We start from the raw sequence: 15,871 nt of genomic DNA on the forward strand, positions 1-15,871 counted from the left end.
AAATGTTTGATAATTCTATAGATAGGATAAACCATACTGCATATATTACAGGGTAATAATTAGCTTCTCTTCTGGAGGGTTAACAACCTAAGTTAGCAGATCAAAATTTGGAGAAAAAGAAGGGCTGCATGATTAGCCAACATTTTGGCCCTAGCCTTTCAAGGTCAGTGAAGACTTGGGACATAGGAGAACCTGTAATGTAACAACATGTAACTCAGTTGTGCTCCAGACTTTCTGATCAAGAAGATTATGGAGCCACAGAGAAATGTGTTCGAGGAATTAAAGTGAGCCTGGGGAGAATCACATGGAGAGAAAAAACATTTTCTCAAGCTTTCACAGAGAGCAAATTGGTCAAGCAATGGCCGTGACTCATTCTCAGGTCAGACACTGACAAAAGAATGTACAAAAGGTGGTACAGGGCTACAGGATAAATCCTGAGAGTACTTGGCTGACCTTATCAGATACAAAAGTTACAATTATGGGTATATAGGTCTTGCTATATCTTGGTCTTAACCATCCAGTATAAAAGTATAAAAATGAGGTATACCAAGTAAATCCATATTAATACAGTGAGCTATAAAAGGCTCAAGTCAATAATTTCTGAGGATAACCCACTAATATTATAGACTGCTAGACAGTATTAGATGTTTATTTGAATTCAAATACTTATAGTATTTAGATGCCAATAGAATATTAACCTCTGACGGGATAAATAAATAAATTTTAAAAAAGAAAAAAAAATGGAAATAGAAAGAAGCAGTCAATGCTCTAATTAGCTTTGTCTCCTTTTTTTCAATTGTTTTTACTTTTCCTTTTCTTAATTTCTTATACATTGCTCCAGTTTTTTCTTCTTCCAATATCTGGTAATATGAATAGCTGGTTGTAAGACAATACCATGTATTACAACAAATACTGTGAAATTCATATTACTTTTTAAGTAAAATTCTGTGTGAGTTGTCAAAAAAAAATATTGTTTGAACATAAAGAGTCTTTACTTGGGCTGGGGAGATAGTTTAGCAGCATAAGTGCCTGCCTGGCAAGCTCAAGGTCCCACGTTCAATCCCCAGTACTGTATGCCATGCAGTCATTGGAACCAGGTGTGGTGGCTCACACCTGTAATCCCAGCACTGAGGAGGCTGAGACCAGAGGATCACTATGAATCCAAACTGTAGTTTCACCTTGTATCAAAAAAAATTTTTTAAAGAGTCTTTAGTTGGTTTATCCACTCAGTGAAGTGCAGATTCCTTGACTGTTAAGGCCTTAAACAGTTGCATCTTAGTTTGCCTTATTCTCTTGTGATTTCTCCTGTGCTCACATAATGTTTTCCTTTCTTCATGATTTTAGTAAAGCTCTTATTTAGGGAATGTTATTCATTCTTCCATTTTGGCCTTTTAAAATTATGTTCAGTTTTTGAGAGCCTATGTTGAGCTATTTGTACTACTACTTCGTTATTATACATCCTACCTAATATTAAAATTATGTGTGTGTCATAAACTCCTGTAGGATTTTGGGTTTCTTGAGAGAAGTTGCATTTTATATCTTTTTTGCATTCATTTGGTAACTGAACTGTAAGAGGTATCTCATAAATAGTTGTCAAGTTAATGAACTTCAACAGAATCTTACTTGGAAAGATTATGTGAGCCTGTTGGGTTTACTATTACCAATCTTAATTTAAGATCACGATTATCTCTAGGAAATTGTCATTTTCAAGCACATTGACTAAATGAGACAACAAAATCTAGCCTTACCATTATTGAAATAATTTAAACAGCCAACTTGTAAGACTGTGTTCTTATATTTTCACATCACTGTCAAAATACCACTCTGCCCTAACATACAAAATTTCTAATGTTAGAAAACACATCATTATAAATAAAAAAAAAGAAAACATCATTAGGATCCAGGTTTTAGGATATAATTAAGATATATTAACTTGCAAATTTGTGGTATTACTACTAATTTCATGCTCCTGTTAAATTTAAAAGCATTTCAAGTATGAAATCATCACTATATATTTTCACATCACTTTTTAGGGTAATACTAGGCACAGCTGAGCACTTGTTACCTTGTCCAGAATCTGGCACATAAATGTAACATTAAAAAATCAAGAAGCTGACAGTTGAACCAAGTATTAAGATGCATAGATAGGGCCAGGAAATAGCTCAGTGGACTAAAGCAACTGCTTAGGCAAGCTTAGGCAAGCGCAGGGACCGCAGTTAGATTCCTAGCACCACATGCTATTCGAGCCCTACCCCCAGTGTGGGCTGAGCCAGCCAGAGTCCTGCAGAGTGGCACAGTCCTGTAATCCCAGCTCTTGGGAGGCTGAAAGCAGGAGGATCACCATGAGTCTGAGCTGCAGAGTGAGACCCTACAACAACCAAATACATTTTTTTTAAAAGATATATAGATAGCTATAATAAACAATAAGTCAAATTTGGCTCAACAGAAACCAAGTAACACATTAATAGCTACCATCTAGACTCCTATTAGATTATTATACACTGATCCACCCTCAAAAAAATGTATTATTTATTAATAAGGTGTTTTCTAAAATTTATTTTTGATTCTACAAGTTAAACTCAGGACCTTGCACTTACCAGGAGGCACTATGCCTCTGAGCCACATCCCTGGCCAGTGTTATGCTCAATATCAATTGGGAATTCAATAATTTTATTGCTGACCAATAATTTTGAAGAGAAGTTTCTATTTTGGAGGGGGTTGGTTTTTTCTTTCTTTCTTTCTTTTTTTTTTTTTTGCAGAACCAAGGAAGTTTATAGTAATAGAAACAAAATGTCCCTGTCACTATAAGGATGGACTTCTAAGGACAGTTTTCCCCCTTTTCATTTGGAAATTAAAATAGCTCTTAAGTGGGAAAAGTAGACTTAATTTTTTTAGTGTATATACATGGCTTTGTTTTTTAGAACAAACAAAATGGATCATCTGGGGGCAGGGAGATAACTCAGTAGAATAAGCACTTCCCCAGCAAGCGCAAGGGCCTGAGTTCAATCCCCGGTTCAGCCAAAATAAAAATAAAAAACAAAATGGATCATCTTTTTTTAAAAGCATTGTTTCAAGAAAATCTTTCATTAAAAATGACACTTTTTGCAATGCTATCAAATATTGTAGGGGAACCTAAAGCAATTAAAATAATATGCAGAAAACAAACTTAATTTTTTCTTCAATAGCGTAAGTGTAAAGGGCCAGCCAAATAGCTCAGCAGATTAAAGTGCCTGCAAATAGGCACAGGGGCCAGGGGCCTGCTGAGACAGCAATTGAGACTGGTGTGGTGGCACACGCCTTGTAATCCCAGCTCTTGGAAGGCTGTAAACAGGAGGATCACTACAAGTCTGATCTAGTATGAGACCCTGAATACCTTGTAGACCCTTCACTAAAATACAAAAAAAAAAAAAAAAAAAGCTTCAGTGTAAAGGAATATTAGTTTTGCAAATGAAATTTAGAAGATACATTTAGTAACAAAGAACAAGGATAGCATTATATTTTCATTTATTTATTTCATTTTATTTATTTTTGTAACAGAACAGGGGATTGAACTCAGGCACTTTCACTTGCCAGGGAAGTGCTTTTTCTACTGAGCCATCTCCCCAGCCCCTTATTTTCATTTATTTTAAAATGATGATTGGGCTGGGGAGATAGCTCAGTAGAATAAGTGCTTGCCTCGCAAGTTCAAGGTCATGAGTTCAATCCCCAGTACCGCCAAAAAAAAAAAGGGGGGGGATGATTATGTAGAAAACTCGGGAAATATAGAAAAGTTGTTGATATGAGACTGCTTTGGGTTTTACAACCCAGGGATACTTTCTGTAAGCATTTAATCTTTTTTCTAGTTCAAATTATAGACATTGGATATGCATAATATTTATATTTAATCCAATTAAGTATACTTATATTTATACTTACTTGATACTTAATATTTATACTGTATTTTAAAATATAATTCAAAAGTGTATGTTTTAAAGACCATATAAACAGTTCTATCAGTTACATCTTTTTACATTTATTTTCATTTTGTAATTTAAACTCTTGCCAATTTTTCTTTTGCAATTAATGAAGTTACAGTGTGTATCTGCACAAATTATATATGTTCTTATTTCCTTAGGATAAATTTTTACAAGCAAAATTATGAATTGAAAGGATTTGAACTTTCCATTCTGGGCACATATTACCCTCCTTTCTTATAAAGTTTAAATGAGTTTATGTTCTAATATGTAACAGCTGCACTAAACCCAGCATTAATTAATAGAATATGTAGGTTTCGTCACTTTGTTCTATACATCTTTTCTTCTTTATGATGGCAATCTTCAAGCTTACATAAAAGTAAATAATATTAACTCCTCTTGTACTCGCTGCTTCAACACTTATCAACAGGTTGCCAATATTATTTATCACACATACCATCTTTCTTTTACTACTAGAATATTGTAAGCAACTACTAAAGTATTATTTAACCTATTATTGGGTTTTTCTCATACATAACTAGTAATCTCAGTTGTTACAGTTCAATATAGTTGTCCCTAAATGTAGAAGATAGCCTCAGAGAAGACAAACTGTTTGGAAAACATGGTATATAGTCTATAAACCAAGATTATATACTTTACTCATAGATAAACTTCATAGCTATTTCAGAGGCCTGGCCCTTATTTTAGGCATAATATTACTAAGCTTAATTATTACCATTTAAGAAATGAAAAGGGGCAGTTGTGAGAGATTGATATACCAAATAGAAGCAGAAATATATGCAACTCAGTTGAAATGTCACAAAAAATGTAAAATTTAAACACAAAGCAAGTAATGCCAAACAAAACAGCAATGACAGGAGAAAGCACTTTAATTTACTGTCAAAATACTAGCATATGGTCCCTAAGAACATTATTACACTGCAAGACAAATTAACAGTTGATATTTTCTGTGTTTAAGTTAATGATTTATTTTTTAAAAGTATGAAATATAAATAGGACTCCTTAAGGTCAATATCAATAATTCTCCATCTTGTAATGGCTCCCTAAGTAGATTGTTTTTTCATAGAATGTGGGTTGTTACAGAGATGAGAGGGTATCTAACAGGGAGGGCATTGTAGATTTCATAGTGTGGGAAAAAGGCCAGCATTTTAAGGATGATTGTCAAATTACTCCTGTAAGCTCTACTATCTAACTTTGCCTAGTTTCAGCATCTAGCAGTGAGATCAGCATATTTTTAAAGTTTCTACAGACCAATCTGATCGTAGCCTTTTCTCTGTCTCTCCTGGGAAGAACAGCCAAAAGGGATGAGATGAAGATGTGGACAATTAGAAGATAGGGAACCTAGAGGTTCAGTGAAGATGCAGTTGTAGTATCTAGGTAAAAAGGAGATTTAGGTCATTTTGACATCATGTATATATGTGTAGTTGGATATATAGTATAAAAAAAATGAGGGTGTAGCTCAGTCCAAAGGTCCAGGTTCAATTCCCAGTACTGCCAAAAATGTGTATAGAAAAAAAATTGTTGAATAAATTGTCAAGGAGTGACTGGGGGGTAAGGGAGAGAGTGTTTCATTTCATATTGTTTTTTGAAACAGAGTCTTGCTATGTTATTTTTTAAGAGTTTAAAGTTGGAGTGGTTCTGATCTGAGGTGTGCTGTAGAAGTAGTTGCTAAAAGTGGAAAGGAAGCAAATGTTATACGAATTCAAGAGGTCACAGGGTGCCGAGGGATATAGCTCAGTGGCATAAGTGCCCACCTTGGCAAGCGCAAGGTCCTGAGTTTGATTCCTAGTACCACAAGAAAAGAAAAAGAAGTCGCAGAACTATTATAGCTTGATATTGAGGGAGAAATTTAGCATGCCAGTAGAACTAACAATATAAAACTATATTGTTCACTCAATAAATATTCCAGGAACATCATCCATAAGCTAGCTAGTATTCCACATACTGAAAGAAAAACAGTAAGCAAAGCAGATTTATTGTGGAACTTGTATATTCTCTCAGGGAAGACACACATACAATAATATAAAACTTTAGGTAGCAGATGCAACTTCCTTTCTCTTCAGGTCTCAAATACATCTTTGTTCAATAAAGGAAGAAGAAAAACAGCTTCAGAAATAAGTGGCATCTCTGGTTAAGGAATGAGACTGCTGACATATCTTATTGTCTTGTCTGTTTTTATTTTTACCAATATAGACTAAATCAAATTATATCTTTTTTTTTTTCACAAAGTGTTTTATTTTCATCATCGCCATCAGTGTATTTTATTTTCATACCAATTTGAGTGGGCAGGAAATTTGATGTTGGTATGTTTGGTGGACTATCAGCAGATGGGCCTCTGGAGACTAGCAGAGAGTTTTGAGGTTTCTGACTTCCCTGTGAAGTTACTGGCTGGTGGTGCGAGCCACCTGATGCAACAGTTATGCATTTGCTACCAATGTTACAAGGCCCCTGATGGGACAGTCAGTTATTTACCACTGGGGGTTCAAACCAAGAGAAACATTTTAACCAAGTGAAACCCCTATTTGTGCTGTGAAACAAGAAAGTAACATTACAGATTTTACTCCCACAAAGTACACATGACCATGAAATCTGGAGTTAAATTGTCTTGTGTTCAGATACTAGCACTTCCACTTATACCATATGATCCTGGGAAAGTTATTCAGCACCTCTACTCCCAGTTTCAGCAACTAAAAACTGGAGATAGTAACTAGTTGCTTATAGTATTACTAGAGTGAAAATTAAATAGTTAATATAGGTCCCTTGAGAAATTTACAACTCAGTTACAGAGTAAGCATATGTATCTAAAAATATAACAAACAACGTTAAAATGACATTGACCGTTAAGTGGATTGTCAACCTGATTGGCTTGAGAACAGCCAGATTAGTAAAGTATGCTTTTGAGTGTGTAGGTGAGTCATGGAGGCATGACCTTTGAGTCTGTTTCTCATCCCTGACCCCTTCCTCTCTGACACCATTCCCCCACTCTGCTATTCTCTTCTGTTATGTTTTTCCCTTAACAGCAACCAGCTACAGATAATGTGGTGGATTAACTAATAGTCAACTTGTAACACCCTGCTGAACTGAGTTAGCGTGGTTCTGGGTATAGAAGGCCCACCTGTAGACTGTTGCCAACATTGTGAAAGTAGAACTAGAGGGGAAATGATGTGCTCTGCTGTTCTATTCCAGGAAGCTCAGGTTCTTACCTTGAGTGTCACTTCCTTACTCCAGTGCAAATCACTCAGTCTGGTGGCACAGATCCTTCACACAGCTGACAGAGACTTTCTAGCATCTACCACTGACCTTTGAGTCTTTGCAGTGCAGATCCTTGATACAGACTTGCATGAGACATTACTGTGGGCCCTAGGCCTCCAGATGGACTTGTGGGGACGTTAGAACATGGCTATAGGTCTTCAGCTGGATTTGTGCAGGACGTTGTTATGGGATCCAGGCCCTCAACTGTATTCTTTGGGTCTCTAGTGTATGGACAGATCCCATGTACTCTTTTGCATTTGACGTTTTGGGTGAATATGATAAAATAGTCGTGTAAATTATGTGTCCTATATTAAATTGTTTTCCTTACAAGCCCTAACTACAACAGATGGAACCCCCTTAAAACCATGAACCAAAAATCCTTTCTTTTAAGTTGTAGATGTTTGATATTTTATCCACCAAGGGGAAACTGACCAATACAAATATCGAACAAGTGATTTAGGATAAATGGAATAAAAATTATAGGGGACAACAACTGAGATTGTGATGTCCAGGGCAGGGTTAATGGAAGAATAATCAGAAAGAACCTTCCATAAATTCCTGGACCCACATCTCTACCATTATCAGTGGTTGTTATGACAAATGCGCTCTGCTTCCTCATCTGTCACAAATTACTCCACTCCTGCCCCAAATTATTGCATCTTCTCTAGTACTGGAGCCTGTTCAAGGACATGACTATGGCATTTTTTCATCAGTTTCTTGCTTTCTGCTGAGGTTTTGTTGTTTTTTTTCTTTTTTTTTTTTTTTTTTTTTTTTTTTGGTAGAATTGAGGGTTGCACTCAGGGACTTACTCTAGGCAATCACGCTACCAGTGTCCTCTCGGCTGGATCTTTCAGTTTAGTATGTAAGCCTGATATAATTGTTTTCACTAAAAACAACAACAGCAATCAAGTAAGTTTTATAACTCCACAACTTTTATCAGCCTTTGCTTCACTTTTGTGTTCCTTTTATAGCAAAACTTGACAAAATTATGCTGTTCTTTTTTTCTAGCTTGCTTTCTTCTCTCCAGTCTAGTCAGGCTTTGCTTCTGTGATTTTTATCAGAAGCGGTTCTCATCACAGTCACAGAGGCATCCACATTGCTAAATCCACTGATCACTCCTTAGTCTATGTCTTAATCTGTCATCAATTTTTGACACAGTTCTTTCTACTGATAGAACTTTCCAAACGCCACACTTTCTTAATTTCCCCCTTACCTCATATCATGGTCCCTTTCTTCCCTCTCCAGAATGGCAGACTAGTTTATCTTATCAGTTTATTCAATATTTCCTCTTGAATGCCTCATAAATTTATCAAACTCATGCATGAACCTGAAAATCTAAATCTCTACCCCCCGCAAAAAATAAAAAAACCAAAAATCTTGTTCTAGCCCTCAGGCTTTCTTTATCACTGTTAATGGACACCTTTCCTCTATAACTTCTTTTTCTCACTTTCCACATGTAATCATCTGTTAATCTTTTGCCTTTAAATAAATGCAGAATGTGGTTCACTTTAACCACCTACACTGCTACTACTGTGGGCCAACCTGCCATTATTTCTTGGCCTAGATTACTCCAGTGGCTTTCCAAGTAGCTTCCCTGTTGGTTTTGCATTCCAACCTGTTCTCAATCCAGTAAGCAAAGTCCTTTGAAATACAAGAATTTCTTAACCTTGCTATTGTAGACATTTTGGGCCCGATCATTTTTGTTTTAGGGGATTGTCTTTTGTGTTGTAAAAATTTAGTACCACCCCTGGTCTTTCACCCAGTAGATGTCAGTAGTACTCCCCTGGATTGTGCCAGCCAAAAATGTCTACATATAAGAGACAGACGTTCTCCAGTGGGCAGTATCATCTGGGAGTAGGGAAGTCCTAGATAATATCACTCTTTGACCCAAGACTCTGATGACTCCCCATTTTATTCAAAGTAAGTGCTTAAATTCAAAGCCTTGCCAAATTATGTGGCTCCACCTGATTTAGCCACTCCATCCTCCTTTATCTATTTAACATTCTCTACTTTCTTTTCCTCAATTGTCATTTAGTCACACTTACTTCCTTTCATTTCTTGGCAATTAGTCATCCCCACTTGGACTGGAGAGACTTAGTTCTATTCTCTCTGCCCAAAACAGTTTTTCATTTTTCCGCATGATTACTTTATTTCCTTAAAGTGCCTACTCAAATTTCACTTTGCCAATAAGGCTTTCTCTGATCACTGACTTTAAGTTTGTAACCTTCTCACTCTCACAGTATTTATAATTACCCTTAGCTGTATTGCTTTTTCTCAAACTATCACTTTTTAGCATACTAAATAATTTACTTTTGTTCTATTTGTTCCTGTTAGTATGTGTGAACCCAATAAGTACATCATTCTAAAATTTTTCCTCTCCCTTTTAAATTATCGGTTCTGTTCAAAAATAATTTTTATGGCGTGAAAAAGTTAGTTATAGCTAGATTTGTAAGGTAGGTAAGACTTGTATGTTTTTAGAGAAAGGAGCAGCAGAATAAAGAGAAAAATAGCATACACAAAAGTAAAAATTGCAGAAATGCATAGGTCAGTGTGAGGCCAAATTTTTAGTATATCAGCCTGAGATTTAGGAGTTGGTACAGAAGAAAGATAGAACTTAGAAGGTAGGTGGGAGCCAGGCTGAATTCTAATCCTATTAAAAATGGAGTCTTTTTAGGTGTTGGGGAAATAGCTCAGTTGAATAAGTGCTTGCCTGGCAAGGACCTGAGTTCAATTCCCAGCTCTGCAAAAAAATAAATAAATAAATAAATAAATAAATAAAAATGGAGTCTTTTTAAGATTTGTGAATTGGAGAGTGATAAAGATAAAACTGTCAGTGTAACATGTACTGGGGTTTGGCTCGCTCATAATCAATTCCAAATTGCTTCTGTGTCCTTTCTTGTAAATTCAAAACTAAAAAGCTATGAACAGTGTGCAGATTCGCTTCTGTTAGGCTTCCAGATTTGATTCAGGTTCCACCAAATGAAGGCACTTGCCTGAGATTTAAATTCATAACTGAGTTAAATAAGCATTTTATTTTATTTATTTTTTATTGGCAGAACTGGGGATTGAACTCAGGCCCTTGCGCTTGCCAGGGAAGCGCTTATTCTACTGAGCCATCTCCCCGGCCCCTGAGTTAAATAAACAGAAAAGGTATTAAACATCTAATTTGCTGGAAGCAAGGCTTTGTGGTTCTAAACCCAGCATATATAAACAATACTGTATATAAACAGCATTTTATATATTTGGTTTTTCCAGTCCCATGTTACAGATGAATCGTATCCCCTCCAGAAGGTAAAAATAGTTTAATAGTCTTTTTAATATTTGTAATTTAGGCTTCTCTATATCCATAAGTGTGTTTTAGTGTACCCATATCTACCTAACACATAATTGTATACAAAGTTCTTTATCTTTATGCATGATAAAATATCTTGCCTTTAAATTAGCCTTACCAGTATCTTACCAGTAATAGTCTGTTTCCTGAGATGGTATTAGCTGCTCGTTATACTTCAAGGGGTTACTAAGTCTAAAAGAATTTTGGTGTAGGAATCTCTTGTTTTGAGATAAAATCCTTTACACTTTTTTTTTTTTTTTTTTTTTTTTTTGGGTGAAACTGGGGATTGAACTCAGGCTCTTGTGCTTGACCAGGGAAGCACTTATTCCACTGAGCCATCTCTCCAGCCCCAATCCTTTAGCTTTTGAAGCTTTCCTGTGTGTCCTTATAGCTTCTGTGAGGTTCAAAGGAAATTAATGTATCTGTTTTTGAAAATTTATTCCCACAGTTGTCCTGTCTAGAAAAAAAAATTCTGAAAACCACAGACGTTTTTCCTACTTGAGACTTAATATATTTATTCTCTTACTTGAAATGATCAACTATTGAAATTACCCTGGTCACTGCCATAAAAAAAAATGTACCTAAATTTAACATATATGTCTCAGTTACTCTTGTTGCTGGGACAAGTACCCAACACTTGAAATTAGGGAAGGAAAAGTTTATTTAGTTTACAGTTAATGGGACTTCAGTCCATACTCAACTGACTCCAAGGCAGAATGGCCAATGGCAGAGAGCGACAGCTGATGGCAGTGGCAGAGAGTAGAAAGAGAGCAAAGAGAGTGGCAGCAGATCAGGCAGCTGCCTAGCCTCTCTCCCCTCCTAACATTGTATTGCAAATTACCTGCCCCAGGGCAGGTGCAGCATCCACACTCACAATAATCAGTCACAAATTCCAGAAGCATCCCATGACTGCATGAGATTTTGTATGGGACAGCTAGACACTAGCCATGACAATGTGGTTTACTTTTAGGAGTCTAGATTTAATATCTTTTCCTGTATTTAGTCTTTCCAAATACAGAAAAACCTATTTTCCATCTACCCTGAGTTATAACATGGAAAAGGAAATTAATCTTGACCTTCTTATATTTCAGCCAAAATTACTGCATTACTAGATGCATGTTAAACACAAGTTACATACATGGTGTAATAGCTTGTTTATATTATTTAGCCATCTTCATCAGTATCTTCAGATTTATATAATTATTTTGTGCTCTTCAGTTCTATTTCATATGGTGGTACTTAGGGCTAAATCAAGGCTTCACACATGCTAGAAAAGTACTCTATCCATGCTACATCCCCAGCCCTATTTAATAGATTCTTGTTACAGTCATTCTGTAACAAAAATTTGGTTTTTAGTAGTACAGAGATTCTAAGTCTAACATATTTGAAAACAAATTTTTTATATCCATCACAAGTTTATAATCTCATTTTTATTTTCTAGGTTATTGAAGACAATGGTGTTCGAAGAGTTGTTGTGGTTCCTCAGGCCCCAGAGTTTCATCCTGGTGGTCACACAGTCATCCACCGTTCTCCACATCCTCCTCTGCCTGGTTTCATTCCTGTCCCAACAATGATGCCTCCTCCACCACGCCATATGTACTCACCAGTGACTGGAGCTGGAGACATGGCAACACAATATATGCCACAGTATCAGTCTTCACAAGTATATGGAGATATAGGTAAGACATGTGAGTCACTATGTAGCCCAGGCTGAGCTTGAACTTATAATCATGTGTCAACTTACCTGAGTACGGGAATTATAGTCATGTGCCACCACACCACACTAAAACTCTTTGTTTTGCTGAGGCCTTTTAAGGTTTTTCTCTTTAAAAACTTATTTTTCATTGCCTGGCACTTGCAAAGTCCTGAGTTTGATTTCCAGTAACCAAAAAAATATTTGTATATTTTTAAACTTTTTCTCAGAACAGATTTTTTTTTTTTAATGGCCTACTGTGAGGTATATTTTATTTATTTATTTTTTTAATGGTGTATTTTTTTCCCATAATTTTATTGAGAAACAAATAGCAATGAGACAGTTTCAAACCAAATTGGTAAGACAGTTTCAATAATTAACATATTGCATACATTCTTCCTAGTGGTTAATTGCTGTACAAGATGCGGACTTGATATCCTATTTATGAACACCATTAGAACAAATCCCTCTATTCATTACGAGAATGTAACTATATATCTATCCTAATCACTTTGAATACACAGATACAAAATGGACATTCATCTGTATCCCCTTTTTTTGTTAAGTTCCGTTATTTGAATATTATAGGTGTGTAAACTCAGCAAAATATTCTAAAAGAGTTCAGTAGTCCATAATAATATTGGGTCTTCCACTTGACTGGCATTGTCAGAAATTGTTGACCTGAGTGCCCTACAGCTCAACACAACACCATGGCTTTACTTCTTATATTTCGTTTTTATACTTTTCTGCTGGATGGTTAAGACCAAGGTAAAGCAGGACCTATGCAACAAGAGTTGTAGCTTTTGGGTCTGAGAAGGTCAGTGAAATCCCCTTAGGATTTATCCTGAGATCCTGTACCTCAGATTGTAGAACCTTTGTCAATGTCAGCCATGTGGATGAGTCACGATTTTAAATTTAAAATAAAAATTCTTATATTGCTGTATGATTTTTATTAGGATAAGTACATTTCATGAAAAAAAAAAAAAACCTTGAAAGGCTTTTTTTTGTTTTGTTTTTGGTATGAGGAATCCAACTCAGGACAGTGCACTTGCCATACAGGCACTTGTGCTTCTGCGATACACCACCAGTCCACAACCTTGAGTTTATAGGTGTGTGGTATGCTGTTTTGTTTTGTCTTTATGGTACCGGAGATTGGGGGATTGAAGCCAGGGCCTGCTCACTGAACTGTATCTACAGCCCTTTTTAGTTTTTGAGACATGGCCTTCCTCCCTCAACAGCAGCACACTTGGCTACTTTATAATATATTAAGTTATAAAATTTTATATAGAGGCTCTAGCATATTAAACAATCCACCTTGATTTATTTTTCTTTTTCCTAAAATTTTCAGTGGTCTTTTATTCTTTCAATCATAAGGAAATTTAGGCAATCGTTTCTTTTTACCACTTTTACATGTTTGAAATGGAAAGAAATGTTGAAAGTAATAGCTCACAAAAGAGTAAAAGAAAATGACAGTGGACAGATTTCTTCAAGTCTAATTTCTGCCTATTATAATCATAACACACTATAAAGCTGTTTCTGTGGAGATTAATCATAGGAAATGATAAAAGAAGAAAATGTCTGTGTAAATTTTCTTGAGATACATATATGCAGTGGTACCTTGGCCCTCATTATCAATTGGTTCCAGGAGGAGTGGCAGCTACCAAAAATAACGGATACCAAAGAGATTGTTTTGGCCGAAAAGCATATAATGAATCACGGGGTAATCAACACCAACAAGTTCTAGCTTATGTGTTGAGTACCAAGCAATTAGTATTAGGGCAAAATTTTTGTGTTAGAATGCATCAAGTACCAAACGCAACAAGTTTGAAACTAGTCAGATATCAAAGTACAACTGTTTATATAATTATAAACAAGTCACAAACCTTGGTTTTGTCAGTGGAGATCTAGAAATAGCTTTGTTTTGCAAAATTCTTAATAATATTGTACAGTAAATTTCATTTGATACAGTGTGCTGTGCCTGCCCCACCCCCTGGGGCATGCTGAAACAGTGACTGAGACTGGGTGTGGTAGCACGCGCCTATATTCCCAGCACTTGACAGGCTGAAAATAGGATCACTGCAAGTCCAATCTGTTTAGTGAGACCCTGTACTAAATAATATATTAACAAAAAACCCCATATATATATATATATATATATGAATGATAGGCTTATTTTCTTTTTATACCATGAACTTACTTGGAATGTTCTAACATTTGTTGTTTCCTCTTAGATGCTCATTCTACGCATGGAAGAGCCAACTTTAGAGATGAAAGATCTAGTAAAACATATGAACGTTTACAGAAAAAATTAAAGGATCGCCAAGGAACACAGAAAGATAAAATGAGCAGTCCACCATCATCACCCCAAAAATGCCCTTCTCCCATAAATGAACATAATGGAATTATAAAAGGGCAAAATGCCAGTGGTGTTAACACAGGATCAGCAAAAAGCAAATCGGGGAGAAGTAAAGGTAGTACACAAGTTGATACAGAAGTAGAAGGTGACTATTTAAAATCTTCAACTATTTTCTGTGATTATTTAATCTGATAAAAGTACATTCTTAACCCCTCTGTCATCTTGTTCTGCTCTAAATAGGTAAGCTGTAGATGTCTAATATTATAGTTCTAAATACAGAAAAAAATGTAGACCCTCAGCTGTTACAAACTGCTGCTTTTAGTAATGTGGGAAATTTCAGTTTGTAGCCTCACATATATTTTTAATCTGATTGAAAAAACAGTGCTACTTGGTATGTAAACTCAGATAATAATAATCCAGAGTCTGTTTCATCTATGCCTGGGCCTTGATCAAGCTATAAAATTTTAACAAAACTTGCTTCTCCCAACTTTTTGCGTGAAAATCCAGATAGTAATTAGTTACATTGTCTCTTTATATTCTGTTTTTCCCTTAAAATCCTTTTTTAAAATTTATTTATTTTTATTTATTTTTTGGCAGAACTGGGGATTGAACTCAGGCCCTTGTGCTTGCTAGGGAAGTGCTTATTCTACTGAGCCATATCCCTGACTTAAAATCCTTTTTATACCTTGCTTGTGTACTTCACCTAACCTGTGACTACCACCATATCAACACTGAGCACTACTTCTTCATATGTACTAGCAACAAACTCAATATAGAACCTAGGTTAAACAGTCTGTCTTTATGTGCCTATAATGCAAAGTTTGACTATAATGTTCAGCCTCAGTGTATCTTGACTTTTTATAGTTTTTCTGTGTTTGTTCTTTTGGGTTTTTCTGATAATATTTCTGTTTTAACTTCTAAATGTATTTCAGGCCAAAAAAAAAAAAAATTCATCAAACATGACTGAAGCATACTAAATGGTAACCAGTAACAAAGATGTTTCCAACTTTGAGGAAAATAGCGAAACATAAGACAATTTAACTCTTCCTGCCTTGCTTTTCCTTAAGATTCTCATTCCTCACTAACAAATTTTAAATAACAACTTTGTGACTTACACATTAATAACATGTTCTTCAGTTTCTGATTCTTACTGATCATTCTTTTCACCACAGATATTAACAAGTTAAGCTGAAGTTTCATGCATGCAAATGGTGCATTTAGGTTAATGATGAAACATTATATTCCATTTGGAGAAACAGTATAGC

At 35.6% G+C, this 15,871-nt stretch overlaps 1 protein-coding gene across 6 annotated transcripts in view; it reads left to right on the forward strand.

The window, feature by feature from the left end:
• The window catches only part of Fndc3a (fibronectin type III domain containing 3A), a 143,146-nt gene that overhangs the window by 78,825 nt on the left and 48,450 nt on the right, over positions 1-15,871 (forward strand). For 5 of the 6 annotated variants that reach the window (XM_023717208.1, XM_004633092.2, XM_023717207.1 and 2 more), the window contains 2 exons: positions 11,999-12,236; positions 14,482-14,751. In XM_023717208.1, coding sequence (XP_023572976.1) covers positions 11,999-12,236; positions 14,482-14,751 — 508 coding nt within the window. The remainder of the gene's footprint in view (positions 1-11,998; positions 12,237-14,481; positions 14,752-15,871) is intronic. The other variant, XM_023717206.1, reaches the window with a different exon arrangement.

This window comes from Octodon degus, unplaced genomic scaffold (genome assembly GCF_000260255.1).
Source record: "Octodon degus isolate 3935 unplaced genomic scaffold, OctDeg1.0 scaffold00051, whole genome shotgun sequence".
NCBI classification, from domain to species: Eukaryota; Metazoa; Chordata; class Mammalia; order Rodentia; family Octodontidae; genus Octodon; species Octodon degus.